Below are 26267 nucleotides of genomic sequence, written 5' to 3'. Positions count from 1 at the left end.
TCCCGAGGCCCCCAAATTCAGCACATGGAGGGGAAAAAAGTGGAAGGGGGGCAGTTGCTGGTGCGGGGGGACGGAGCTCAAAGCCCCTCGGGAATCCGGAACCCCGTTACCGGGAGATATGACCCCAAACAAACCCAACGGTCCAGGATCCTACGGGCACCGGGTGCCGGCCAGGATCTGCTGCTCCATGGCAGGTACAGCGCCGGGGGGGCCGGACAGCCGGCCGCGTCTCTTCCCACCGGGAATATTGCCATTCCCCCCCGATTTCCCTTGCAGAGCAGCTCCCCAGTTTGCTGCCCGCCGGCGTGTCCCGCCTGAGCTTCCCGGCGGCGCCGCTGGGCCCGGCGTGGCTGCTCCCGCCGGGATGCGCGGAGCCGCGCGGGCTCCCGGCCGTCGCCTACCCGCTGGCCGCGTATCCCTGCGCGCTTCCCGTGCCGGCCTGGGGGCTGCCCGCATCCCGCGGGAGCCGCCTGGCCCGCGCCGAGCCGCTCTACCCGGCCGGCACCTGCCTGCTGCAGCTACCGGCGCTGCCGGCGGCCGCCTCGCCGGGCGCCCGGCACCACGACGTGATCCTGGTGCTCAAGCCGGCGGAGGCCGCGCCGGGAGCCTCCGGCATCGCCCGCAAAGCGGAGCCGGACGGCGGCAGCTGGAGCTGGCCGGGCTCGGGGCGAGCGTGGGATGAAGCGGCGCCGTTTCCGCACGCGCCGTTTTGGGCAGCGCCGGGTGCCGCCGAAAAGCGGGTGCCGGAGCTGCCGGCGTTGCCCGCGCTGCCGGCGCTGCCGGAGGCTCCCTTGGCCGAGGGGCTGCCGGAGGCGAACGTGGACGAGCAGCTGCTGCGGGAGCTGCAGGAGCCGCCGCTTTTCCCGCTCGACGTCTCCGACATCAACGACCTGTTGTCTTGGATCGAATCCCTGGAGAGCGGAGCTGCCGGCACCGGGGATCCCGCCAGCAAGACGCCGCCGTCGGAGCCGCGTGCGGCACCATCCGACCCGCTGCAGCCGCCCGCACCGGAGCCTCCCGGCGCCGCTCCGACCCCACCGGTGGCAGCTCCCGACGCCCCTTGCAAGCAAGCGCCGAAGCCCAAAGCCAAAGCGGATTTCCCGGATGCGGGATGCGCCAACGCCTCCCCGCCGGCCAAGAAGCGGCGCCCGACGCCCCTTGTTGCATCCCAACGTAAATCCATCCCGGAGCGCCGGCCGGCTCCGAAACGGCCCGTCGGCAAACCCAGCGCCGCCGGGGCTGCGGGCAGCAGCCCCAAGCCGGAGGACAAGCTGCCGCGGAAGAAGCCGAGCGGCCGGGGCCCGGCGGCGGCATCGGCGCCGGCATCGGCGCGGGAGCCGTTCCAGGCGCCCCGCAGCCACCTGGGCAAGCACATGCTGGAGTCCATCCGCGTTTTCCACGCGCTGGGCAAGAAGAGCAGCGCGCAGGGGCCGGCGCACGGCGCCGCGCCGCCCAAGGCCGCCCCAGCGGCGAGCAAGCCGCGGGATGAAGCATTGCCCTCCTCCTCCTCCTCCTCCTCGTCCTCGTCGTGCCCCGGCGCGGACGCGGGCGGCGCGAAGCCCACGTGGGTGCGCCGGTCGCCCACGGCCGGCTCGACGGCGCGGGAGCGGCTGCCGCGGCAGCCCTGGACGCCGCTGCCGCCGGCCGACGCGGTGCCCTGCGTGGGGCCCTGGGCGGGCGGCGCGGCCAAGCCGGCGCCGCTGGCGGAGCAGGAGGCGTCGCGGGCGCCGGCGCCGCGGCAGCGCCTGGAGCGCGAGCGGCTCAAGCGGCTGGCGCAGCGGCAGCGGCAGCTCGCGGCGCAGCACGGCCGCCTCGGCCGCCTGCAGTTCTTCGTGCAGCGCGAGAAGGACATGGCCGTGGCGCAGAGCTACGGCTACGTCTGAGCCCCGCGGCCGCCCTCCTGTCTCCCCCCCCCCGGGATTCCCTTATTAAAGCTCCGGATTGGATTTGCTGTCGTGCCCCGCCGCGCGCCTGCCGCTCGCGAGCCCGGCCCGTCGTGTCCGGCCGCGGCTCCCGGGAGCTTGTGGAATGCTTGGGAACAGCGGGAATGGGGCGACCTCGTTGCATCTGGGAATGTTCCCATGCCACACACTACATGGCGTGCTTGCCTTTGGGCTTTTCCAATGCCTCCGGCCTTTTCCAATGCTTCCGGGCTTTTCCAATGCCTCGAGGACTTTCCAATGCCTCCGGACTTTTCCAGCCCTGGAGGTTTTGCCCTGGTTAGGGATTCTGCCCTGGCCATGTGGATAAACTCGTAGCTGCCATCCGAAGATGCTCCATGGGGATGCTGCATCCTCAGCATCCTGCCTGCGTCCTCCTCGTCCTCGGGGTTATCCATGCCGCCAGATCCCATCGGGAAATCCCCGCTGCCATTTTTCCCTCACCAGCAAACACAAGGAACACATTAGCAAGGGAAAAAAAAAAAAAAACCCTTTTCCAGGCGGTCCCCAGGGCACCAGGCTGGAAGCGGAGCACGGATACGGGCAGCGTTCCCAGCCGGGCCGGGCCGGCTCAACAGGCCCTGTCGGAGCGCGGCTGCGCCTCCCTGCTCCCTCTTCCCTTTAATTACCCCACGCCGGCGAGCAGGGGCCGGCCCCGGCACGCCGGCACCGCCGCCGGCTCCCCGGGATCCGGCTCTCCCCGGGATCCGGCCCGCCCCGTTCCGCAGGTTTCCCGCGGGAGAGGCGAGCGGCAGCCGGAGCCGGAGCCATGCGAGCGGCCGGGTGGCGGGTGCCGGCGCCCGCCGCCGCGTTGCTGCTGCCCTGGGTGCTGGTGGGCGCCCAGCAGTGCCCGCCGGGCGCCCCCGGCGCCGTCCTGCGCTTCTCCGACACCCACGCCGACATCCGCGTGCCGGCCCTGCACCGCGTGCCCGGGGCGCTCGACCCGCTGTACCGCCTGGTCCGACGCTGCCTGGACCTGGTGCAGCCCAATCCGCTGCCCGCGGGTGAGACGGGTCCCATCCGGCGCCCGCCGCTCCGTGGGGACGGACGGGGGGGATGCGCCCGCGCCGGGGACTCACGCGGCGCCGTTTGGGGCCCTTGCAGAGCTGCTCCGGGCCGCGCTCAATGATCCGGCATCCGTGAGGACGTCCCAGGTGAGCGGGAGCAGGGGGGATTCCCTTGGGAAGAGCCGGTGGGAATGGGGGAGGATGGGATGGCAGGGGGTGCGGGACGGTGCCGTGTGGCTGCGTGCCGTGGCGGATGGGTGCACGGCATCCCGGAGGGACACGTGCTCTCCGGAGTGGGTGCGCAGCACCCTGGAAGGGTGCACATCAACCCGGATGGGTGCACGATGTCCTGGATAGGTGCATGCGCTCTGGGATTCGTGCACGTCCTGGATGGATGTGCAATGCCCTGGATGGGTGCGCGCATTGTGGGATTCGTGCATGTCCTGGATGGATGTGCAATGCCCTGGATGGGTGCGTGCTCTGGGATTTGTGCACATCCTGGATGGATGTGCAATGCCCTGGATGGGTGCGCACCGTCTGGGATGGGTGCATCCTCTCCTGGTTGGGTGCACGCTGCTTTGGATGGATGCACAGTGTCCTGGAGGGATGGGCACTATCCTGGGTGGATGCACGCTGTTTGGGATGGATGCATGCAGCTCGGGATGGATGTGTGCTATCCTGGATGGATGCAGGTTGTCCAGGATGGGTGCATGCAGCCCGGAATGGATGCATGCAGCCCGGGATGGATGCATGCAGTCTGGGATGGATGCGTGCAGCCTGGGATGGATGCGTGCAGCCTGGAATGGATGGAGGTTGGCCAGGATGGATGCATGCAGCCCAGGATGGATGCAGGTTGTCCAGGATGGATGCGTGCAGCCTGGGATGGATGCAGGTTGTCCAGGATGGATGCATGCAGCCCAGGATGGATGCATGCAGTCTGGGATGGATGCGTGCAGCCCAGGATGGATGCGTGCAGCCCGGAATGGATGCAGGCTGTCCAGGATGGATGCGTGCAGCCCAGGATGGATGCATGCAGTCTGGGATGGATGCGTGCAGCCCGGGATGGATGCGTGCAGCCCGGAATGGATGCATGCAGCCCGGGATGGATGCACGCCATCCCAGCCGGCCGCGTGCCATCCCAGCCGGACGCGTCCACCCGGGCCACCCTCCGGCCTGGTCGCGCGCCCGCCGACTCCGGCGCCGCCGCCGCCGCCACCGGGCCGTGTCCCCGGCAGGTCCTGCGCTACGAGCTGGGCTACGCGGCGGGCGCCGCGGGCGCGCTGCTGCTGGCGCTGGCCGTGCCGGCCGCCGGCGCCTGCCTCTGCTACTGGCGCGGCCGCCGGCGCTGCCGGGGCTCCCGCCTGCCGCCGCCACGCCGCTCGCCCGCCTGCCGCCGCCGCTGCCTCCTCGTCTGCCTCTCCGTCACCTCCCTCGTCAGCCTGTGAGTGTCCCCGGGGGGACACGGGTGCCCCTGGCACCCCCTGGGACCCCATGGGACCCCCTCGCGCTTACGGCCCGTCTGTTTGTCCCCAGCGCCGCCGTGGTCTGCGCCTTCGTCACCAACCAGCGGGCGACGGAGCAGATGGGGCCGGGGCTGAGCGCGGTGCCCGCCACCCTGCGCACCCTGCGCCAGCACCTCGGGGCCGTCCCCCAGGTGGGTGACACCGCTGTCCCCGCGCTCCGCTCCCTGCAAGGGGGTGCAGCGTCCCCTCCCCGGCGCTTTGCAGCAGGGCCTGGCGCGGGGAGCCCGGTTCCCAGCTGGGGGCTGGGGCGCCGCTCGGCTTTTCCTCCTGGGAAAGCCGGAATTCCCTCCCGGAGCGGTTTGGGAAGTGGAGCAGCTTCATTAAGGCGCCGCTTTGCATGGCGGTGCCGGCTCCTCCGCGGTGCTCCGGGGCGGCTGGCGCAGGCTTCGTGCATCCCAAAAAGCCTCTGCCGGCCACAGCGCTCCGGAGTCTGGCTGCAATCCCATCGGGATGCACGGCAGCGCCTGGGCCCCTTTTTCCCTATGTTTTCCACAGGGGGTGCACATGGTGGTGGAGCAATTCCAGGTTGCCCGGCGGCAGATCCTCGCCGACCTGGCCCGTGAGTAGCCGCATCCCGGCGATGCTGCCCGTTCCGGAAATCCGGACTTTCCGGGAGCGATGGAGCATCCCGGGAAGCTCACGGTGCCGTGGTGGCTTTGCAGACGTGAGCCGGAGCGTGGGGGTCTCCATCCACTCCCAGCTGAAGGCGCCGACCTACGCGGTGCTGGCCGAGCTGCGGGACCGGGCGGAAGGTAGCGGGGAGCGCGGGCGGCTCATGGAGAGCGTGGGAAGCCTGGAGAGAGCGCGGGAAGCTCATGGAGCACGTGGGAAGCTTGGAGAGAGCGCGGGAAGCTCATGGAGCACGTGGGAAACTTGGAGAGAGTGTGGGAAGCTCATGGAGCACGTGGGAAACTTGGAGAGAGTGTGGGAAGCTCATGGAGCACGTGGGAAGTTTGGAGAGAGCGCGGGAAGCTCATGGAGCACGTGGGAAACTTGGAGAGAGTGTGGGAAGCTCATGGAGCACGTGGGAAACTTGGAGAGAGTGTGGGAAGCTCATGGAGCATGTGGGAAACTTGGAGAGAGTGTGGGAAGCTCATGGAGCATGTGGGAAGCTTGGAGAGAGCGCGGGAAGCTCATGGAGGGTGTGGGAAACTTGGAGAGAGTGTGGGAAGCCCGTGGAGAGTGTGGGAAGCTCATGGAGAATGTGGGAAGCTCGTGGCAAGCGCGAGAAGCTCGCAGAGGGTGTAGGAAGCTTGTGGAGTGCTCGGGAAGCTCGTGGTGAGCCTGGAAGCCTCGTGGAGGGTGCAGGAAGCTTGCAGAGGATGCAGGAACCTTGCGGAGGGCATGGGAAGCTCGTGGTGAGCCGGGAAGCCTCGTGGAGGCTGCGGGAAGCTTGCAGAGGATGCAGGAAGCTTGTGGAGTGCTTGGAAAGCTCGTGGTGAGCCTGGAAGCCTCGTGGAGGCTGCGGGAAGCTTGCAGAGGATGCAGGAAGCTCGTGGAGTGCTCGGGAAGCTCGCGGAGGGCATGGGAAGCTCGCGGGCGGCCGCGGTGTCGGCAGAGCCGCGTTTCCCTCCCGCAGAGCTGCGGGCCGCGCTGCGGCACCTGCGCACGGCGGAGCGCACGGCGCAGGCGCTGGCGGCGGCGCGGGCCCGCACGGAGCCGGCGCTGCGGGAGCGCCGGGAACGCGCCGTGGCGCTGCTGGACGACCCGCGCTGCACCTCCTGCGCCAGCGCCCTGGGCCAGGCCCGCGGCCTGGAGCCCGGCGCCGACTACGGCAAGGTGGGAGCCGGCGCGGCGGGATGCGGCGGGATGCGGCGGGATGCAGCGGGATGCGGCGGGATGTGGCAGGACGCGGTGGGACACAGTGGGACGCAGCAGGATGCGGTGGGATGCGGCAGGACACGGCGGGATGCGGTGGGATGCAGCAGGATGCAGCAGGACACGTGGAATGCGGCGGGATGCAGCGGGATGCGGCGGGACGTGGCGGGATGCGGCGGGACGCGGCAGGATGTGGCAGGACGCGGCAGGACACGGCGGAATGCGGCGGGATGCAGCGGGATGCGGCAGGACATGGCGGGATGCGGTGGGATGCAGCAGGATGCGGCAGGACCCTGCGGGACGTGGCGGGACATGGTGGGATGCGGCAGGACATGGCGGGATGCGGCGGGATGCGGCGGGATTCAGCGGGATGCGGCGGGATGCGGCGGGACGTGACGGGACGCGGCGGCCGCCCCGGAGCGCTCCAGCCCTTCTCTCCGCCGCAGGTGCCGTCGCTGGAGCGGGTGCTGCAGGCGCTCGCCGGGATCCCGCGGAGCGACTTGGAGGGCAGCATCGGGCAGGTGGAGCGCGGGGCGGCGCGGGCGGGAGCGATTCCCGTGGCGATTCCCCATGGCGATTCCCGTCTCCTCGCAGGCCAACGGCACCTTCAACGCCATCCCCGAGCTGGCCGTGGAGAGGATGGCGCCGCTGGTGCAGGGTGAGCGGGGATGCTCCGGCCCGGGGGTGCTCCGGTGTAGGGATGCGCGGACATGGGGATGCTCCAGCAGGGATATTCCAGCACGGATGCTCTGGTTTGGGAATGCAGGAGCAAGGGGATGCTCTGGCACAGGGATGAAGCAGTTCAGAGATGCTCCAGTGCAGGGATGCTCCCATATGGGAATGCTCAGCATGGGAGTGCTGTGATGCGGGGATGCAGCAGTGCAGGGATGCTTTAGCATAGGGAAACTCCATCACAGGGATGCAGGAACTCAGGGATGCTCCAGCACGGGCGTGTTCTGGCACAGGGATGCAGCAGTGCAGGGATGCTCTGCTGTAGGGATACGCCAGCATGGGGATGCTTCACTGCAGGGATGCAGGAATATGGGGATACTCCAGCACAGGATGCTCCAGTGTTCCACCACGGGGATGCTCTGGTGGAGGGGTGCAGTGGTGCAGGGATGCTCCAGTGCAGGGATGCAAGACTGTGGGGCTGCTCCAGCATGGGGATGCTCCAGCATAGGGATTCTCCAGGGTGGGATTGCTCTGGCATGGGGATGTAGCAACGCAGGGATGCTCGGATGCAACGATGCTCTGCCATGGGGATGCAGGACCACAGGGACACTCCGGCACGGGGGTGCCGTGGTGCAGGGATGCTCCGGTATGGGGGTGCTGTGCTGCAGGGATGCTCTGGCAGGGGGATGCAGGACCACAGGGATGCTCCGGCATGGGGATGCAGGACCACAGGGATGCTCTGATGCGGGGATGCTCTGGCATGGGGATGCAGGACCACAGGGATGCTCCAGCATGGGGCTGCAGGACCACAGGGACACTCCAGCATGGGGATGCAGTGGTGCAGGGATGCTCCAGCACAGGGATGCAGCCACGGTACCAGCACCTCTCCCCGGTGCCTCCTCCCCTTTCAGAGCTGCGCGCCGAGACGGCCGAGGCGGCGGCGAAGGTCCGGGACGTGGCCGCCGGCTTCCCCGCGGCCGACTACACGCGGCCGCTGAGCGAGGCGCTGCGGGCAGCCGAGGAGCAGAGCCGGCCCTTCCTGCGGGCGGCCGAGCGCTGGGAGCGCTACAGGTGACGCCGGCGCCCCCAGCGCGGGGTGCGGGGCCGCGCCGGGGCCGCGGTGTCACCGGAGCGTCCCGCGGCGCAGGTGGGCGGCCGGCACGGCGCTCTGCTCCATCGTGCTGCTCATCGGGACGTGCCACGCGGCCGGCGCCGCGCTGGGTGCCTACGGGCTCCGCCGGCGCCGCGATCCCGGCGACTACGAGTGCCGCGCCGAGGCCGGAGCCCGGCTGCTCCTGCTGTAGGTACCGCCGGAGGGACGGGGCAGGGTGCAGGGGTGATTCCCAATCACCGAGGGGACCTTTTGCAGCAATTGGGAGGGAAATTTGCAGTCGTCATGGGGCAATTTGCAGTGGTCATAGGGCAATTTGCAGTCATCATGGGGCAATTTGCAATGCCCATGGCAGCAATTTGCAGCGGTCGTGGTGCAATTTGCAGTGCTCAAGGGGCAATTTGCAGTAGTCATAGGGGCATTTTGCAGTGGTCATAGGGGCATTTTGCAGTGGTCAAGCAGCAGTTTGCAATCGTCTGAGGGGCGTTTTGCAGCGCCGGGGGAGAGGGGTGGCAATTTGCAGCAGCTGGAGGGTATTTGCAGTGGCCATGGGGCTCTTACAATGGTCCCAGGGGCATTTTGCAGCGGCTGGGGAGGGGGGGGCACAATTTGCAATAGTCCAAGGGGTATTTTACAGGAGCTGGGAGGAGGAGGGGGCAATTTGCAACAGTCATAGGGGCTTTTCCAAGGCTCCAAGGGGCCTTTTGCAGCATTTGAGGAGGGGCGCCAGTTGCAATGGTCCTGGGGCTAATTGCAATGACTTTGCAAGGGGCTTTTCCTGGGTGGATGCAGGATATGGGATGTGGGGGGAGGATGCCGCTAGCTTTGCCCCTGGAGACCCTCTGCCCCACAGCGGCACGGCCCTGGCCTTCCTCGCCTCGGCCCTCCTCTGCCTCCTGGTTTCCGCCACCTTCCTGCTGGGGGGCAACGTGCAGACGCTGCTCTGCCGGAGCTGGGCCAGCCACGAGCTCTACAAGGTGCCTCTCCTTCCCCTCGCCGCGTCCCCCTGCCCACGGCCGCTTCCCGGGATGCTCGGAGCGTGGCAGGAGGACGAAGGCTCCTCACGCTCCTCATCCTCCCCGCAGTTCTTGGACACCCCCGGCAACCTGCCGCCCTCGCTGAACCTCAGCCGGCGGCTCAACCTCCGCCGCGGCTACAACCTCAGCACCGTCTATCAGTGAGTACCCCCCGTTTGCAGCAGCCCCAGCTTTCTGCAATCCCATTTGCAATCCTCTTGGCAACCCCATATTTGCAACCCCCACTTTGCAGCCCTCCCCTTTGCAGCCCTCCCCTTTGCAGCCCCCCTGGCAACCCCATATTTGCAACCCCGCTTTGCAGCCCCCCACTTTTCAGCCCCCCAGCAACCCCATATTTGCAACCCCCCTTTGCAATCATCCCCTTTGCAGCCCCCATTTGCAGCCCCTATTTACAGACGCCCTTTGCAGCCCCATGTTTGCAGCTCCTGTTTGCATCCCCCCCATTTGCAACCCCATATTTGCAGCCCTCACTTGCAGCCCCCATTAGCAGTCCCATATTTGCAGCCCTATATTTGCAGGTGTCATTTGTAACCCCATTTGCAGCCCCCTTTTTGCAGCCCCCTTTTGCACTCCCGAATTTGCAGCCCCCATTTGCACCCCACCATTTGCATTTGCCCTTTTGCAACCCCATTAGCAGCTCTATTTGCAGACCCCCATTTGCAGCCCCATTTGCACCCACATATTTGCAGCCCCCGTTGGCATCTCCCGCTTTGCCGGTGGCTGCAATTCCCCCTTTTCCCCGGGCAGTGAGTGCCGGAGCGGTGCGGGGCTCTGGGAAGTGCTGCAGCTCAACACCTCCTACGACCTGGACCAGCAGCTCCAAGTCTCCAAGGTGAGCGGGATGCACCCGGATACACATGTATAGATGGCTGCATTTTTGCGGGCTGCATCCCGAGCTGCCGCCCTGCAGTTCGCGGGCGCCTTCCAGAAACGCTTGGGCGACTTCAGCACCCGCCTGGGCGACGTGCGGCTGCTGCACCCGGAGCTCAGGGGGGACCTGGAGACCTTCGCCCGCTCTGGTGCCGACCGCGTGGACTATGGGAGCTTCCAAGAGGAGGTGGGAGCGTGAGGGAGCACGAATCCCATCCCTTCCATCCTGTCCTGTTCCGTTCCATCCCACCCCGTGCATCCCATCCCATCCAGTCCTGTCCCATCCCATCCCATACTTCCCATCCCATCCCATCCTGTGCATCCCGTCCAGTGCATCCTATTCCATCCTTCCTGTTCCATACCATACCATCTCTTCCCATCCCTTCCCATCCCATCCCAGCTCTTTCCATCCCATCCTTTCCCACCCCATCCACCCAACCTATCCCAGCCCATCCCATTGCATTGCATCCCATCCCATCCCACTCCATCCATCCAATCCCATCCCATACATCCTATCCTATCCCATCCTATCCATCCCAACCCATCCTATCCTACCCCATTCCATCCCATCCTATCTCATCCCTTCCCATCCATCCCATCCCATCCCATCCCATCCCATCCCATCCCATCCCTTCCCGTCCCATTCCTTCCGGTCCCATCCCATCCCTTCCATCCCTCCCCTTGCCATCCCATCCACCCCATCCCGTGCATCCCGACGCGCTCCGTGTCCTCCCCGCAGATGCGGACGTCGCTGGTGAGGAGCAGCCCGGGCGTCCTGGCCGGGCGGCTGGAGGGGCTGCAGCGGGTGCAGGTGAGAGCCGGGGGTGCCGGGGCCACCGTCCCCGCCGCCATCCCGGGGCCACCGTCCCCACTGCCGTCCTGGGGGTGCCGTCCCCGCTGACGTCCCCGCTCCGTCCCCGCAGCGCAACGGCACGGTGGCCGCGCGCCTGGCGGCCGAGGCGCGGGCGCTCTGGCGGCTGCACAACCACACGCTGCGGGAGCAGGAGGCCTTGGTGGTGAGTCCCTGCTGGGGACAGCGGGGGGTGGCCCTGTCCCCCCGTGTGGCGCCGGGCTCAGGGGTGTCTGTCCCACAGGTGACGCTGGGCGAGAGCGTCCGGTTCCTCTCGGCGCTGGCGCCGCAGCTGCAGGTGCGTGTGGGGCCACGGGGCCCATGGGATCCGTGTCCAAAACTGAGTTATTCCTGGGGAAAAAAAAAAAAAAATGGAAAAGATGCTGTCCCAAGTGGATTCCCCGCTGCAAAGCAAACCCCCCACAACTTGCAACCCTCCCTTGCAGCATGCAACTTCCCCTGCAGCATGCACCCTTGCAGCATGCAACCCACCGCTGCAGCATGCAACCTCTCCTGCGGCATGCACCCTTGTAGCATGCAACCCACCGCTGCAGCAGGGAACCACCCTGCAGCATGCAACCACCTTGCAGCACGCAACCCCTCTGCAAAATGCAACCACCCTGCAGCATGCACCCCTGCAGCGTGCAACCCTCCCTTGCAACATGCAACCCCATGCAATATGCAACCCCTCTCCAGAGCATGTAGCCCCCTACATTATCCACCCCGCTGCAATATGCAACCCCCTTGGAGCACGCAAAGCTCTGGAGATGCCAAGCCCCCCTGCAAGCCCCCTTGCTCCCTGCATGCCCAGCACTGCACCCCGCTGCATCCCACCCCGCCATTCCCTGGACATTCCCGCTCCGGGTGTTCCCGGGCTGCACATCCCGCCCATCCCGGCCCAGGCGCGGGTGAACAGGACGCTGGCGGCGGCGGCGGCAGCAGAGGCGACGCTCCCGGCACAGGCGCAGCGGCTGCTGCGGCAGGTGAGCAGGGACAGGGATGGGAATGGGGATGGGAATGGGGACGGACACCCCTCGGCGCCGGCCGCTCTTCCCGCAGGAGCTCGCCTGCTTCGCCAGGAAGGAGCTGCGCTACTTCTCCCAGTACCTGCACTGGCTCGCGCAGACGGTAGGTGCCAGCTCCGGGCTATCCCTCGGGATCATCCGCCCGGATCCACGCGCCCGGCGTCGTCTCCCGGGGCGGGAACCGCGAGGGCGCCGCTCGCCTTGCAGCTCCGCGAGGACGTGGCCTCGTGCCAGCCGCTGGCCACGGCGCTGGACAACGGCCGCGTGATCCTGTGCGACCGCATCGCCGACCCCTGGGTAAGGCCGGCGGCCGCGGAGCGCCCGGAGCATCCGGAGCGCCCGGAGCACCTGGAGCGCCCGGAGCACCCGGAGCGCCCGGAGCACCTGGAGCATCCGGAGCGCCCGGAGTGCCCGGAGCGCGCGGCCACGCTCGGCGCTGCCCCGTTGCAGAACGCCTTCTGGTTCAGCCTGGGCTGCTGCACCGTCTGCCTCGTGCCCGGCATCGCCCTCGCGCTCCGCCTCGCCAGGCACTTCCGACCCGTCCGCAACCGGCTCATGTAGGCGACGCGCGGCGCCGGCGGCCTCCGGGATCCCGCACCCCATCCCATCCCTTCCCGTCCTCTCCCATCCCACCTCATTCCCTCCCCATCCCTTCCCATCCTGTCTTGTGCAATCCCGTCTTGTCCCGTCACGTCTCATCCTGTCCCATCCTATCCCATCCCATGTCATCCCTTCCCTTCCCATCCTGTCCTGTCCTATCCCATCTCATCCCGTCCTGTCCCATCCCAACCCATCCCATCCCATCCTCAATCCACTTCCATCCCATGCATCCCATCCCATGCATCCCCTCCCATCCCATCCCTCAATCTGATCCCATCCCATGCATCCCATCCCATGCATCCCCTCCCATCCCATCCCTCAATCTGATCCCATCGCATGCATCCCATCCCATGCATCCCCTCCCATCCCATCCCTCAATCCGCTCCCCTCCCGTGCATCCCCTCCCATCCCATCCCATCCCTCAACCTGATCCCATCCCATGCATCCCCTTCTATCCCATCCCTCAATCCTCTCCCATCCCACGCATCCCATCCCCATCCCATCCCATGCATCCCACTCCACCCCACCCCATCCATCCCTATCCCACCGTATCCCTCATCCGGCAGCTCCACGGGCTCGGAGGAGACCTGTCCCTTCCACATCCCGCGTGTCACCGCGCTCAAGCTCTAGGGCCGCCGCGCTGAGCCCGGAGCCGCTCGTCGCACCCCCGGGAGCTCCCGCGCGGCTGCTGGGGCCGGAGGCGCTCGGAGCTCCGTGGGAGCGGGAATTCCCCGGAGAGTGGGAAAAACAGCGGGTCAGGGCGCCCTATGGGGGCCAGGGAAGGACGCTGGATCCGGGACCTTTAGGGAGCTCCGGAGCTGAGGGGGCTCTGGGAGCTGGGAATCCTCAGCCCTTTCCCTGTGGATCCCACCCAGCCCTTCACATTCCCCCCAACCCTTTCCCTCCCTTCCACATCCCTCCCGACGCCTGGGACCAGGCAGCTCTGCTTCTCCGAGCGGCAAATCCCAAGGGAAGGGGAGCTGCCCCCTCGCCGCAACCCCCCGCTTCGTATTCCCTAGCCAAAGGAAAAACATTAATAAAATATATATTTTAAAAAAAGAAACGACGCTTCCTGCTCCCTGCCGGGCACCTCTTTGTATGCTCATTCCCCCTCCCGAATTCCTGAGGTGCCGGAATTCCCCGCAGGAGGAATTTCCGCCCTGGCTGCAGTAAAGGGCATTTCCCCCCTTTTCCACTGGGCACACGGAAACGGGCCAAATGCTTTGGGTTATTTTATTTCTAAATCAATAATAAAGGAGTCAAATTCTTAGTATTTAATTGAAAGAATGAATAATTTAGTATTCTTAAATAAATAAAACCATAGGCTGTGCGGGATTGAAAAGAGTTGGAGGATCATCCAGCTGCCATGAAGATGCTGGGATAAAAAACACAAGACAGGTTTGCACCTGTACACCCAATTCTGGTCTAATAAGCAGTGAGATTTTGGGGAAAAACACCCCAAAATATTGGCAAGTGCCTGAAATTTCCCTCGTAACCCCCCTCCTCCCTGACTGGATTTGGAAATACTGTGAGCATGAGCAGCCACCCCCGCAGGATTATAGCAAATTGCCAAGAAATCACCCAGAAAGTTTGCCTGAACTGCATGATACCTGGAAAAAATAATAATTAAAAAAAAAAACACAAAGGGGACAAGCTGGATAATGATTCAACATCCTGAGCAGGGTCACGTTTGATGATTAACATCCCATTCCTTCCCAAAAGCGGGATAGAAAAGTGCACTGGGAAATGGTGCCCTGAGCAAAGATCAGCTCCTCTCCATGCCAGAATATCTGCAGAGATTTCATTTTTTCATTTCATTTCATTTGTTTTATTTTATTATTTACTTTATTTTATTTTGCTTTATTTCATTTCATTTCATTTCATTTCATTTCATTTCATTTCATTTCATTTCATTTCATTTCATTTATTTATTTCCAGGGATTTAATACCTTGATATGCATCTGGAAGACACAATATTCCTCAGGTTTTTACCCAGCATATCAACACATCTAAAAGTCAAAAATCAGCTGCACCCACACAAAAAAACCCCAGCCTCATCCGCATAGAAACAACCCCATGGGGATTTTACGTGATCCTACTCTTTACAAACAAGGTAGTTGCAACTCACGGCTCCCAGATGCCACCGCTCCAGTGGGAAAAACCTTTTCCCAAGCCAATTTATTGTGTATTTAAAGCAGGGGAGCGAGAGCATCACCCCGCCTCGGGGCTGGTACCCAACCGGTTGCCATGGTGACGCCGGGATGATGCTGTGTCCATAGCAACGGGGCGTTGGCAGCCGATCCGCTGGGATGCAGGATGCTCTGGTGGGAAAGGCCGATGCTTTCCCGCCTCCGGCAGCTGCCTTAATGAAGCCCTTAATGTTGTTTGGATGTCCGGAAAGCTCCGGAGCGGCCCTGGATCCACCTGGAGGCTTCGCCAAATGTGCGGCAAGGCCAAGAGGGAAACCAGTCCCAATATCTAAATAAATAATAATAAAAAAAGCTAGGAAAAAAATCCAACCACTTCCCCCCAGAACACACACGTCTTCCCAAACCTCATTCTTCCCTGCGTATTCCCATTTAATCACGGGTTAAAAAAAAAAGCAGAAAGAGCAGGAATGAGCCCACCCCCTTGGGGATCCCTTTGCCACGTGGACAGGGGGGAAGATCCGGGTGGAAACGTGCCCACCGCTGGAGTAAGAGGCTTTGTGGGAGCGTTTTGGCATCTCGTCCTCACTGGGATTTAGAAACCAGGTCACGGCACGTCACAGCACGCTCGGATTCTGCGGAATAAACAAGGCACAGCCCGGGAATGAGACACAGAATAGAGAAAAGAAAAGGATCATGATGCATTTTCCCTCCCCTTTTTTTTCCATCTCCAGCCTGGGTTGTTCCAGCCTATTCCTTCCTCTTCTTAATTTTTTCCTAATTAAATTTGCCCCACGCGGGGACATGAATGAGGTGGCAGTGATTTATGTGGCAGCCGCGATGCCGGGTGTCACGCGTCTTCCCGCCTCCCTCTCCGCAGGGATGACGGGTTAAAAATAACCGGGATAGGGCGAAGGAAAACCTCCGGGTGAGTCACTCGCCAAGCCCTGCTGTGCACAGAAATATCCAAGTTTTGCCTTTCCTATAAGGAATCCAGCTGGCAGGGCCGGGCGGGCAGCACGCGGCCTTAAAAGAGCCGAAACGCTGCTGGAAAAAGAGAGCGAAAGTAAGAAAAAAAACAAGTTATTGATACCCAAGGGCATAATGTTCCCTTTCTCCGAGGGATTGAGGCTCTTCCCTGGCTGCTTTTCCCGGACACAGTAGGGAATTGTTCTCCATGGAGGCCCTTCCTCCGTTGCCACGTCCCGTTCCTGGGTTAATTCATCATGTTCTTGCTGGCCCCAAAACTCCCAGCCCCCCAAGAAAAGGACTTCAAAGCCCCTTTATTATGAGGTTTTATGATTTCTTTATGTTTTACAATATTCCATGATATTTTATGATGTTTTACAGAGGGATATTTCTCACGTTGCGACGGCTTCTCCTTGCAAATTCCCTTGGAAATGCAATGGGAAAAAAACACGACTTGGTTCATCCGCTGTCTCCTCTCAAAGCCTCCGGCTCCCTCCCGATGCTCCAGATTTTCCCTCCTCCACTCACTCTTTTCCTGCACTCTTTTCCTTTGGCCTCGGTACCTTTTTCCTAGAAATTTTGCAGCCTAACGTGACATCAAGGGGAATTTTGAGCCCCAGCAGCACAATGGGTGTTTTAAGCCTCATTTAAAGCCTCCTGTTCCCCATCCTGGTGCTTGCGTAAGGGCCGACGTGACGGAGCCGTGACGGCCGTACGGGAATTGCCGCCGCTTCCTCGTTATTCCGGCTGGTTGTGCAACCGCCTCCTGTTTTCCGTCTTCCTCATGGGCCGGGATATTGCCAGGGCTGCACATTTTTGCCAAAGGAATAAGAGCAAAATCTGTTTTCCAAGCTTTCGTGGCCATAGAAATAATAATAATAATAATAATAATAATAATAATAATAATAATAATAATAATAATAATAATGTTTGCTAATAGCTCAAGAAGTTGTGAAGAAACCCCAAAATAATTTATTTAAGATACAGCAAGAACTCAAATGGGATAAGAGCAACTTCTAATGCATGGGTTTCATCCAGCCTTCCGTGCGCTGTGGCCAAATATACGGCTCTCTTCCAAAAAGAAAAAAGAGGCTGTAAAAGCTCTGGCATCTCTTGAGGATCCCGTAGGATCTTCTAATTTGCTTCTGGGAAGCTTTTTCCCATTAAATGCATTATGAAAGCCTCAGAAATAAATGTCAGCAGGAACTCGTGCCACGTGGGAGGGGATTTTTCTCCTCCGGAGACAGAGGCAGTGAAAGTGGGAAACCAGCTCCAAGCTTTTCCCAGAGTGCATTTTATTCCCTGCAGAATTCCTAACTATTTTGTGGGATGAGGATCCTCCCACTGATTTCTTGGCTAAAGCTGGTGGATGCTATGGGGTGGATGCTATGGGGTAGATGGGTAGGGTGGCCCTGTGGGATGGATGCTATGGGGTAGATGCTGTAGGGTGGCCCTGTGGGGTGGATGCTATGGGGTAGATGCTGTAGGGTGGATGCTATAGGGTAGATGCTATGGGGTGTCTGTGCAGAGTGGCTACATGGGGTGGATGCTGGAGGGTGGGTGCTATGGGGTGGGTGCTATGGGGTGATTGCACAGAGAAGCCGTGCAGGGAGGGTGCTATGGGGTGGGTGCTATGGGGCAGAGGCTGTGGGCACAGTGCCATGGGCCAATGACGTGGGGATGAAGCCATGGGGCTGGGGCCATGGAGGATGATGTCGTGGGGCAGAGATCATGGGGATGATGCCATGGGGACGATGCTGTAGGGATGATGCCGCGAAGACGATGCCATGGGGTTGGGGCCATGGGCAGATGTCATGGGGACAATGCTGTAGGGACGATGCCATGAGTCTGGGCCGTGGGGACGATGTCATGGGGACAATGCCTTGGGGCTGGGGCCATGGGCAGATGCCGTGGGGACGATGCTGTGGGTCTGGGCCGTGGGGACGATGCCGTGGGGTTGGGGCCATGGGCAGATGCCGTGGGGACGATGCTGTAGGGACGATGCTATGAGTCTGGGCTGTGGGGATGATGCTGTGGGGACGATTCTGTGGGTCTGGGTCGTGGGGACGATGCCATGGGGACGATGCCATGGGGTTGAGGCCATGGGCAGATGCCGTGGGGACGATGCCATGGGTCTGGGCTGTGGGGATGATGCTGTGGGGACGATTCTGTGGGTCTGGGTCGTGGGGACGATGCCATGGGGACGATGCTGTGGGGTTGGGGCCATGGGCAGACGCCGTGGGTCCAGGCCGTGGGTCCGGGCCGTGGGTCCGGGCCGTGGGGCAGCGCCGGGGGGCGGCGCGGTCCGGGCTCCGCCCGCTCCTCCCTCTCGCTATTTACGGGCGGGCGCAGCTGCGGCTGCGGCAGCGGCGACAGCGGCGACAGCGACATCGGCCGCGGGCTCCGGCAGCGGCGGTGAGCGGGGGGGACCGGGCACGGGGGGCTCGGGCAGGGCCAGCAAATCCCGACCCGGGCGACTGTTTCCTCCCGGCAGCAAAAGGCGGCGCCGAGGGCCTAAAAATAGGGGCGGCAGCGGGGGGGGCTGCTGGTTTAATCGCGATTAATTCGGGGTTTCTATTAGATACCGGGGGGGTTTGGGCTGTGGTTGGGGTGTTTTTGCACCCGCCGTCGGCTCCGCATCCCGCGGGGAGCCCTTCCCGCCGCGCCAGCGGCTCCTGGGCGGGTTTTCCAGCCCCGCTCCCCCAATTCCGGGAGGAAAACGCGTTTTTTATTATTGTTATTATTATTATTTTCTTGTCCAACCCGGCCCCTCGGCGGCCGCCCCCGGGGGATCCGCGGCGCGGAGGCGGCCCCGGCGCTTTCCCGCCTCCATTTTCCACCTTCCCAGAGCTCGGGATAAGGGGGGACACGGGGACGTGGTGTCCGTGGGGCTCCCCCCGACACGCGTGGGTTCTCCCCGCAGGCCGCCCCGGAGCAGCGACACGGACACCCCCGGCACCCCCCAACCCGGGTAAGTGGGTCCCGAACCTCCAGCACCTCCTGGGGTTGCTTTAATCAGTATCATTTTTTACTATTTTTTTTAATTTAAAAAGCATATTTTTTATTATTTTGAAGAATTATTGCCGTGTTTATTATTTTCCTATATTTTTAATGATTTTTGTCGCTGCGGCCGTGCCAGGCCGGAGGCCGCCGCTCTCCTCCGGCACCCGCCTCCCGGCGGAGGCGGCCGCGTCTCCGATCCCGCACTGAGACGCTCTTGTTGCGCCCTTATTTTCCGCCCCCCGCATCCCTATTCCCTCCGGGAAGTCACGTGCCCCCGGGAAGCCTTTCCCACCCCTCCGCAGCCTTTAACCCCCTTGGAGCATCCCCGGAGCCTTCGCCCTGCCGCATTTCTGGCTCGTGGGGTTATTTTTGACCCGTTGCAGGAGGCGCCGCGGTTATTTATCCCCCGTGCTGCTTTTGCAACCGGAGAGGATATTTAAGCCTCTTGTGCGCTTACGTAACCAGGCAGCACCGGGAAAACAAATCCTGCTCGGAAGGTAGATGCTCCAAGACCCTGCGGTCCGGGTGACAGTGGCTCGGGTTATTTTATCCCGATTTGGTCCATTTGCCTGGATTTTTCTAGTGCCGCTGCATGGCCCTGTATGGCATGGGATAGGGGAGTCAAATCCCCCCTGGAATTGCTGCTGTGCTAATCCCAGCTCCGGCATGCCAAGAAACGCATCCCACCACCAACCCACATCCATGGGAGCCGCTGCATCCCGGCCTCGTCTGGGTCTCGGTGCGGCACGGGGCGTTTCCCGCTCTGTTTTCCAGAGCTTAATTGCTCCGTGCTGGAACGGGAGCCGCTCCGAGTGCCAGGAAATGCCCTTGGCCGTGCCAAGGCCGGCGCTTCCCAAGGGGCCTGCGCTGCCATCCCAATCCATTCGCTTTCGGCCTTCCCGCCTCCCACACCGCAGCTCCGGCGTTCCCGGGAATGTGCAGCCGCAGCCTCATTTAATCTGCCCGATTTGACAAATTTGGGTCAATTGAGGCTTTTGGGGAGCTCGGTTTCCCCTCTGCGAATCGCGGCTGTTGGAGGAACCGGCGTCCCCGTGTCGGGGTGAAGGTGTAGGGGTGTGTGGGGGGTGCGGGACGCTGGTTTTTGGGGTGTTGGTGACCCGGGGTGTCCCCTCCGTTGTGTCCCCGCAGCCGCCGCGCCATGGCCGGGCTCCTGCTGCTGCTCCTGCTCTTCGGCCTCGGCCCCGACGTCGGCGTCGCCAAGAAGGGCAAGGGCAAACCGGGCGGCTGGGGCGCCGGGCGCCAGCCCAGCTACCCCCGCCAGCCCAGCTACCCCCAGAACCCGGGGTACCCCCACAACCCGGGCTACCCGCACAACCCGGGCTACCCCCACAACCCGGGGTACCCGCACAACCCCGGCTACCCCCACAACCCCGGCTGGGGCCAGGGCTACAACCCGCCGAGCGGAGGCGGCTACCACAACCAGAAGCCCTGGAAGCCCCCGAAGAGCAAGACCAACCTGAAGCACGTGGCCGGCGCGGCGGCGGCGGGCGCCGTGGTGGGCGGCCTGGGCGGCTACGTGATGGGCCGGGCCATGTCGGGGATGCACTACCACTTCGACAGCCTCGAAGAGGAGAGGTGGTGGAACACGAACGCGGGCCGCTACCCCAACCGCGTCTACTACCGCGACTACAGCGGCCCCGTGACGCAGGACGCCTTCGTGGCCGACTGCTTCAACATCACCGTGACCGAGTACAACATCGGCCCCGCCGCCAAGAAGGGCAACGCGTCGGAGGCCGACGGCGGCAACAAGACGGAGACTGAGATGGAGACCAAGGTGGTGACGAGCGTCATCCGGGAGATGTGCGTGCAGCAGTACCGCGAGTACCGGCTGGCCTCGGGCGGGCGGCCCCACCTGGCCCAGGCCTTGCCCCAGCTCCTGGTCCTCCTCGCCGTCCTCCTCGCCATGCCCTGAGGCCTCCGCACGGCCCGGCGGCCTCTCGTCCTCGCTTGTGTCTGTCTTTGGTGAAGCACCGTGAGCTCCGTTAGCGCTAACGAGCACTGATACCGTCCTAGGGGCGCCAGGCGGACGGCCCGGATGCTCGAGATGCCGGCAGGCCTCTTCCGAAGCCGATCCTGGTCGTCTCCGTGGAAGCTCTGCGTTCAGGGCCTAAAGTCAATGGGATGCAAGTTTAACATGAAATTTTAGTTAGTGGTCCTCTCCTAAAGCTGTTCCTGGGTATCTCCTTGGAGGTTCTACGTACCGCTCGTGCCCAAAAGTCAACGGGATACAAATTTAGGATGCAATTTTAGTTAATGGTCCTCTTCCAAAGCTGTTCCAAGTTATCTCCATGGAGGTTCTACGCACTGTTCATGGCAAAAGTCAACGGGATGCAAGTTTAAAACACAATTTTAGTTAGCGGTCCTCTCCTAAGGTTGTTCCGGGCAATATCCATGGAGGCTCTACAAACCGTCCAGGGCCACAAGTCACCAGGACTCAGGTTTAAGGTACAATTTGAATTAGCGGTCCTCTTCCAAATCATTCCTGGTTATCTCCATGGAGGCTCTATGAACCATTCACAGACAAAAGTCAACTGGATGCAAGTTTAAGATGCAATTTTAGCCATCGGTCTTCTACTCCAAAGCCATTCCCAGTAATTTCCATGGAGGCTCTACATCCAACGCGGCACCGAAAGTCAACGGGACTCAAGTTTAGCCAGTCTTCGCTCCGGATTCACTCTCGTGCCTCGTTCGTCCCACGCCGGCGCAAAGTGATGGCCAGTTACGGAGCCGGACACAGGAAGAAGGGGCCTTCAGCCCGGCATCGTCCTCTTCCTCGGAGCGCCGCGGGAAATCCTCTTTGCTAATGAGCGACCTCTTAGCTAATCTGCTTAGTATCGGTGATGCTAAAATACCCTTTTCCGGGACACGGTGTTGAGCATCGCTCCGGGCCCCGGCCGGCCACGCTGCTGTTTTGGGATGCATGGAGGGAAGGACAGACCTGGTTTTTAAGCAAGACCCTCGGATTGCAAAGTCACAGGCCGTCCTTGCACCTTTTCCAGGCTAATTCCCCCCAAAACCGCCCCCTGCATGTTCACAGGAACCAGCCCCGCTCCTTGCTTGTGATTCCGGGAGATAGGAAAAACACCGGGATGCTGGAAACCACCTTTTGCAAGTGATTTGTTGGCTACGCAGCGCTCCAGCTCCCCTGGCTCATGCAAAGGGCCTGTAGCTATATGTACATCTCAACGTAAAGCCAGCGAGTACCTAATATATCTCGTGTATTTTTATTATATTTCTTTTTGCAAAGCACTGGATGACACCAAAACCGCCCTAAGCCCTTTTTGCTTCAGTGTGAGCTCGATGGATATTTATATATACGTAAATATATATATATATTGTATAGAAAACTTGGAGGACCTTCACCATAGAAGCAGGACTTTGCGATAGGGGAACGTTTTGTACACTTGTTAACGGTACGCGTAACCAAGTTTTACGTCCCGATACTTTTATAAATGTTCAATGTCTGGTTAATATTAAAATAAGCAAAGCAAAGGCGCCAGTCGGGCTCCGTTACGCGGCTCTTTCATAAATTTAGGCCCCTTTTTAGCTCCTTGGGTCACCTTGACCCAAGCAGCAGCTCTAACTCTGGACCATGAAAATGTTTTTTTTAATATATATAAAATAAGAAATAAAAGTGATACAACGGATAGGGAAAAGGGTTTCTTCTCCCCACACAACCCATTCGTACCTGCATTTTGGGTACAAACTTCATTTTTTTGGCCCATAAATGCTTGTTGCTTCAGGAGCAACACATGCAAAGCCCTGGTTAACACTACAAGAGACTCAGATGTCCCCTGCCAAAGCAGCCCCGTTGCTCTGTTTCAAACAGAACAAATTAATATGACATTCAGAATTAATAACTTTTCCAGTAGTAAATGCCCTTGGGGATTATCCATGGTCGCTTGGAAGGGGAAACCCGATGGGATGTCACGTGCGGAGCTCCCCTATGAGCCCTGCACTGGGATACAAACAAGGCAGTGACCTTTGGGGGGGACAAGGAGCTTTTTCTCCTATTTTTAAAGGTCAAAAGGGAAGTGAGAAAGCAGAAAAAAGCCGGGCACGAGCAGCCCCATCTGTCTGGTGGCGACAGTTCAAGCTGTTCATTAACCGGTGATGGAAAAACAAGCTGTGCGGGGCTCCTTTCCAAAATGAGGTCATGGAAAAAAGAGGGGGAAAAGGGGAAGGGGGAAAGGAAAAGTCACGCTCCCACACGCTGCATTTTCCCTGTGCGCAAGCCGTAAAAAAAAAAAAAAGGAAAAAAACCAAAACAAAACCTCGTGTGATGTCTTCTTCATCCTGCTCCAACTCCTGCGTTTGCCAAATGCACCCGGGACGAGGGGACATTGCAACCACGCAAGCCCTGGAGTGGGGAAAGCACATGCTGGAGGGGCTAAAAAACAAGGAATATGCCCCAAAATCACAAATGCATCAGGGGAGGGAGCCCAGAGCCGCTCGGGAGGCGGTGGGTGGGAATATCCATGCTTGGGATTTGGAAACGGAGGAGCGCGGGCAACAGCTCCATCTCCCGTCGGAGCTGCCGCACCGGCGCTTCCGAGGGCCGCGCGCTCCCTGCTTGCTCCCGAATTTCGGGAGCTGCTCCCGGCCCCGGGGCTGCATTCCCGTGCAAACGGAGCAGGAAAGCAGCATGCAGGAGATTTTGGGGGCAAAACCTGGCAAAATGCGGAGGATGAATCTTCCCCTGTCCTGCCTCTGCTTCCCTGGGATGTTTCCCAGCTCGATTCCTCCCTCTTTTCTGCATCTGGTGGTCAAAGCCCACTATGGGGCTTGCAAGTAGCCAAATATTGCATGAAAGCTCGGCATGAATTACAAGCCAGGGATGCTATAGGGAAAAATGGGGAAAAAAAAACACTAACTCCAGAAGAAAACATTCCATTCAGGGAAAGCTGAGCCCAAAATTGCAAATGGGCTCAAAAAGCAAATGCAAAGAAATCACCCTGGGAAGAGCGAATCCCCCGGGCTGCAGTGGGTGATGCCAAAGAGGAGAGAAAAACAGTAGGAATGTGACCCAAAACGTGCGGGAGTCTCAAGGCAAAACTTTATTGCAAGCGCGAGGTTGGGATCATGGTTTGCCGGCAGGGAGGCGAGTCTGGAGCAGGGATGCTCCAGCCCCGGCCTCGCTCTTGGGCACTGGGATAACAACGAGCAAATTTATCCCGTGCTTAAAAAGGCATCTCCGACCCCTACGAGCCCCCTGCTTGTCCATCCCGTGGGTCCCAGGGGGCTTTGGATGGGAGTTTTCCCATCAAAATCCACAGCGGAGCATTCACAGTGTTGCTGCGGCCGGCAATGCTCCCAGACTCCTTGGATCACCCGCTGCTCCGGGCGCATCCGGATGCATCCCGGGATGCTCAGCGCAGGAGCGCGCGCCCGGCCGCGCAGAGCAGCGGCGGCAGCAGCAGCAGCGTCGCGGTGGCCCCGTCCGGCCCCGGCGCGGCCCGGCTGGGCTGTCCCCTCTTGCCGTAGCCCCCGGGCCAGCTCGGAGCGTGGAAGCCGCCGGCCGCGGCCGGCCGGGCGCCCAGGACGCCGGGGCCCAGGCGCGCGGGGCGCGGGCGGCCCAGCAGCCCCATCCCGTAGCCGGCGGCCGCCCCGGCCGCGATGGCTCCGGCCACCTTGGAGCCGCGGCCGGAGCCGCGGGATGCGGCTCCGAAGGCTCCGGAGCGGCCGCGGCGCCCGTGGGCTCCGGCCAACAGGAGGCCAAGGAGCAGCAGCAGCAGCAGCGCCCGGCGCCAGCGTCTCATCCCGGCTCCTCCTACAGCTCCGGGCAACCCATAGACCCCCCTGTACGTAAAGAAAAGGATATATTAATGGATTATTAATTAATATATGAATATATTGAGCTCCGCATGGTTGTATGTGGTTAGATAAGACATCTCGCGCGCGAGGATGGGGATGGGTGCTGAGCAAACAGCCTCTTTGTGCCCGGGCTGCTGAGCCATCGCCGCCCGGCCCCGCTCCCAAAGCCCCTTTGGAAAAGGCCCCCCTGGAGCCGGGATCGGCCGCGTCAGCGTTTCCCGCGTTCCGACCGCCGGATGCTTCCCGGCGCCCCCCTGCACAAAGTGCCGACTTTCTGCCCGTTGCCTCTTTTGGAGGCTTTGGAGGACGTGTTTTTAAATAGCTTTGTGCCGCCAAAATCCCTTTTTTCTTTTCCAGAATATCCAAGGAAAAAAAAAAAAACAATTCCCATCCCCAGTACTTACAACCACCTCTGCTCACCAAGCCCCATGGGAATTGCTGCTCCATCCCCTTTTCCCTTCCTTTCCCTTAGTCCTTTCTGCCCCCTAAAACTCATGGAATCACACCCCAGTGGGAAACCACCAGTGCCGGAGCTGGACGCTGCTCCCAAATGCACCAAAACCCTCCCATTGGAGCAAAAACTCCTTCAACATTCCCCATTTCGCCCCCATCCGCACTAGGCATTTTCCCAGCACTCTTCCCAGTGCTTCCCGCTCTGCGCACGATGTTTCATGCACGGCGTTCCCCGCTAGCCCTGCAATTCCCGGGTTTTCCCGCTGCTCCGGGCCGCCCTTACCCGTGTGCTCGGCAATGGGGCTCCCGCCGCTTCTCCGCCGCCGCTTTTGGCCGGCTCCGACCGGGGATTAGGGTTTTCCCAGCGGACAAAGCCGGGCGGGAGACAAACAGCGCCGGCGTCACGCGCCTCCCCCGCTGCAAAAACCCTCTCCGAAACCTCCAGCAACTTCTCCCCTTTGCTGCAAAACAGCAGCTCAGCTGCATCCCCTCCCAAAATCCCATTTTGGGGTCCTTTTTGGCCCCCCATGGCCCGCAAAATTACCCAGAAGGATCCAGCCGTGCTCCCCAGAAGGTCACAGCCACCTCGGCGGCATTTCTCCCCGCAAAGTGCTTTATTTTAGGCAAAAACGGGCTGTACAACACTTTCCGGTAACGGGGGGTGAGGGGTGCGTGTAAAAGGTACCGTTATAAAAGTTACAAACGTTGCAAAAAAAAAAAAAAAAAAGCCTCGGAGCAGCTTCCGACGATGCACGAAATGATGCTCCGAGTCCCCAAAAATCGGGACGGAAAGGGTTTCCCGGACGGGTTTGTGCTATTGCATGGGGATGGGGAGCAGCTCGCGGCCGCTATTTGGCATGTTAGGTCCAGCAGAGAGGTCGGTGCATCGTTAAATCCACAGGTTAATTAGTGCAAATGAGAGAGGAGGGGGAAGGGACGGTTAAGCCGGTGGATCCAAGCGGCAGAGAGGGGAAAAGCCCCCGGGAAGCGACTCCACCACTGTCGCCACCCCGCTTTTTGCAGTGGCTCCTTGCAAAAAAGCAGTCGGGAGCATTGTCCGAGCCCCAAAACCTGACAATTATTGCAATAGAAATTGCTCTTTTTTTTTTTTTTTTGCATGAGAAATGTGCTTTTTTCCTAGAAAAATGTGCTTTCTTTTGCAAGGAAAATGCAAACGAATCCCAAAACACGGTGCGGCGAAGGGGCTCGGCCGCTGCCGCCGGCGTTGGGAAGGGCAGGAGGGGGAAAGAGGGAGGCTCAGAGGCGGTTGCTACAGTGTGCGGGAATGCGGCCCCGGAGCGGGCTCACATCCGCGCCGGCCCTTTGGAAATCTCCTCCAGCCTCTGCTCGATCATCAGGCGGAGCACGGAATATCTGCGGGAGAAAGGGGACAGAGCTGAGGCCCCT

At 61.4% G+C, this 26267-nt stretch overlaps 3 protein-coding genes across 3 annotated transcripts in view; 2 read left to right on the top strand and 1 right to left on the bottom strand.

Moving 5' to 3' along the window:
• Positions 1-2709: 2709 nt before the first annotated feature.
• PROM2 (prominin 2) lies at positions 2710-13083 on the top strand. Its single transcript, XM_088537820.1, has 23 exons — positions 2710-2944; positions 3045-3094; positions 4183-4388; positions 4481-4601; positions 4966-5029; positions 5133-5222; positions 6050-6249; positions 6735-6809; positions 6883-6946; positions 7872-8031; positions 8108-8260; positions 8925-9048; positions 9157-9248; positions 9856-9940; positions 10019-10165; positions 10718-10789; positions 10902-10994; positions 11073-11126; positions 11731-11811; positions 11888-11956; positions 12061-12150; positions 12304-12410; positions 13020-13083. Exons 1-23 carry the CDS (start codon positions 2710-2712, stop codon positions 13081-13083), a joined length of 2496 nt encoding a protein of 831 aa, XP_088393946.1.
• Positions 13084-19731: 6648 nt separating this feature from the next.
• On the top strand, positions 19732-20600 carry PRNP (prion protein (Kanno blood group)). Its single transcript, XM_010215372.2, has one exon. The coding sequence runs from the start codon at positions 19732-19734 to the stop codon at positions 20503-20505; it is 774 nt and encodes a 257-aa protein (XP_010213674.2). The 3' UTR covers positions 20506-20600.
• Positions 20601-26160: 5560 nt separating this feature from the next.
• RASSF2 (Ras association domain family member 2) overlaps positions 26161-26267 on the bottom strand; it is a 6912-nt gene continuing 6805 nt past the window's right edge. The window contains exon 10 of the mRNA XM_088537774.1: positions 26161-26234. Within this exon, the coding sequence (XP_088393900.1) occupies positions 26165-26234 (70 nt within the window). The 3' untranslated portion in view covers positions 26161-26164. The remainder of the gene's footprint in view (positions 26235-26267) is intronic.

This window comes from Tinamus guttatus, unplaced genomic scaffold (assembly GCF_059628265.1).
Source record: "Tinamus guttatus ecotype Peru unplaced genomic scaffold, ASM5962826v1 Tinamus_guttatus_pri_ptg000866l, whole genome shotgun sequence".
Lineage (NCBI taxonomy): Eukaryota > Metazoa > Chordata > Aves > Tinamiformes > Tinamidae > Tinamus > Tinamus guttatus.
The sequence above is the reverse complement of the archived record's forward strand: the minus strand, read 5'-3'. Positions and strand labels throughout refer to the sequence as shown.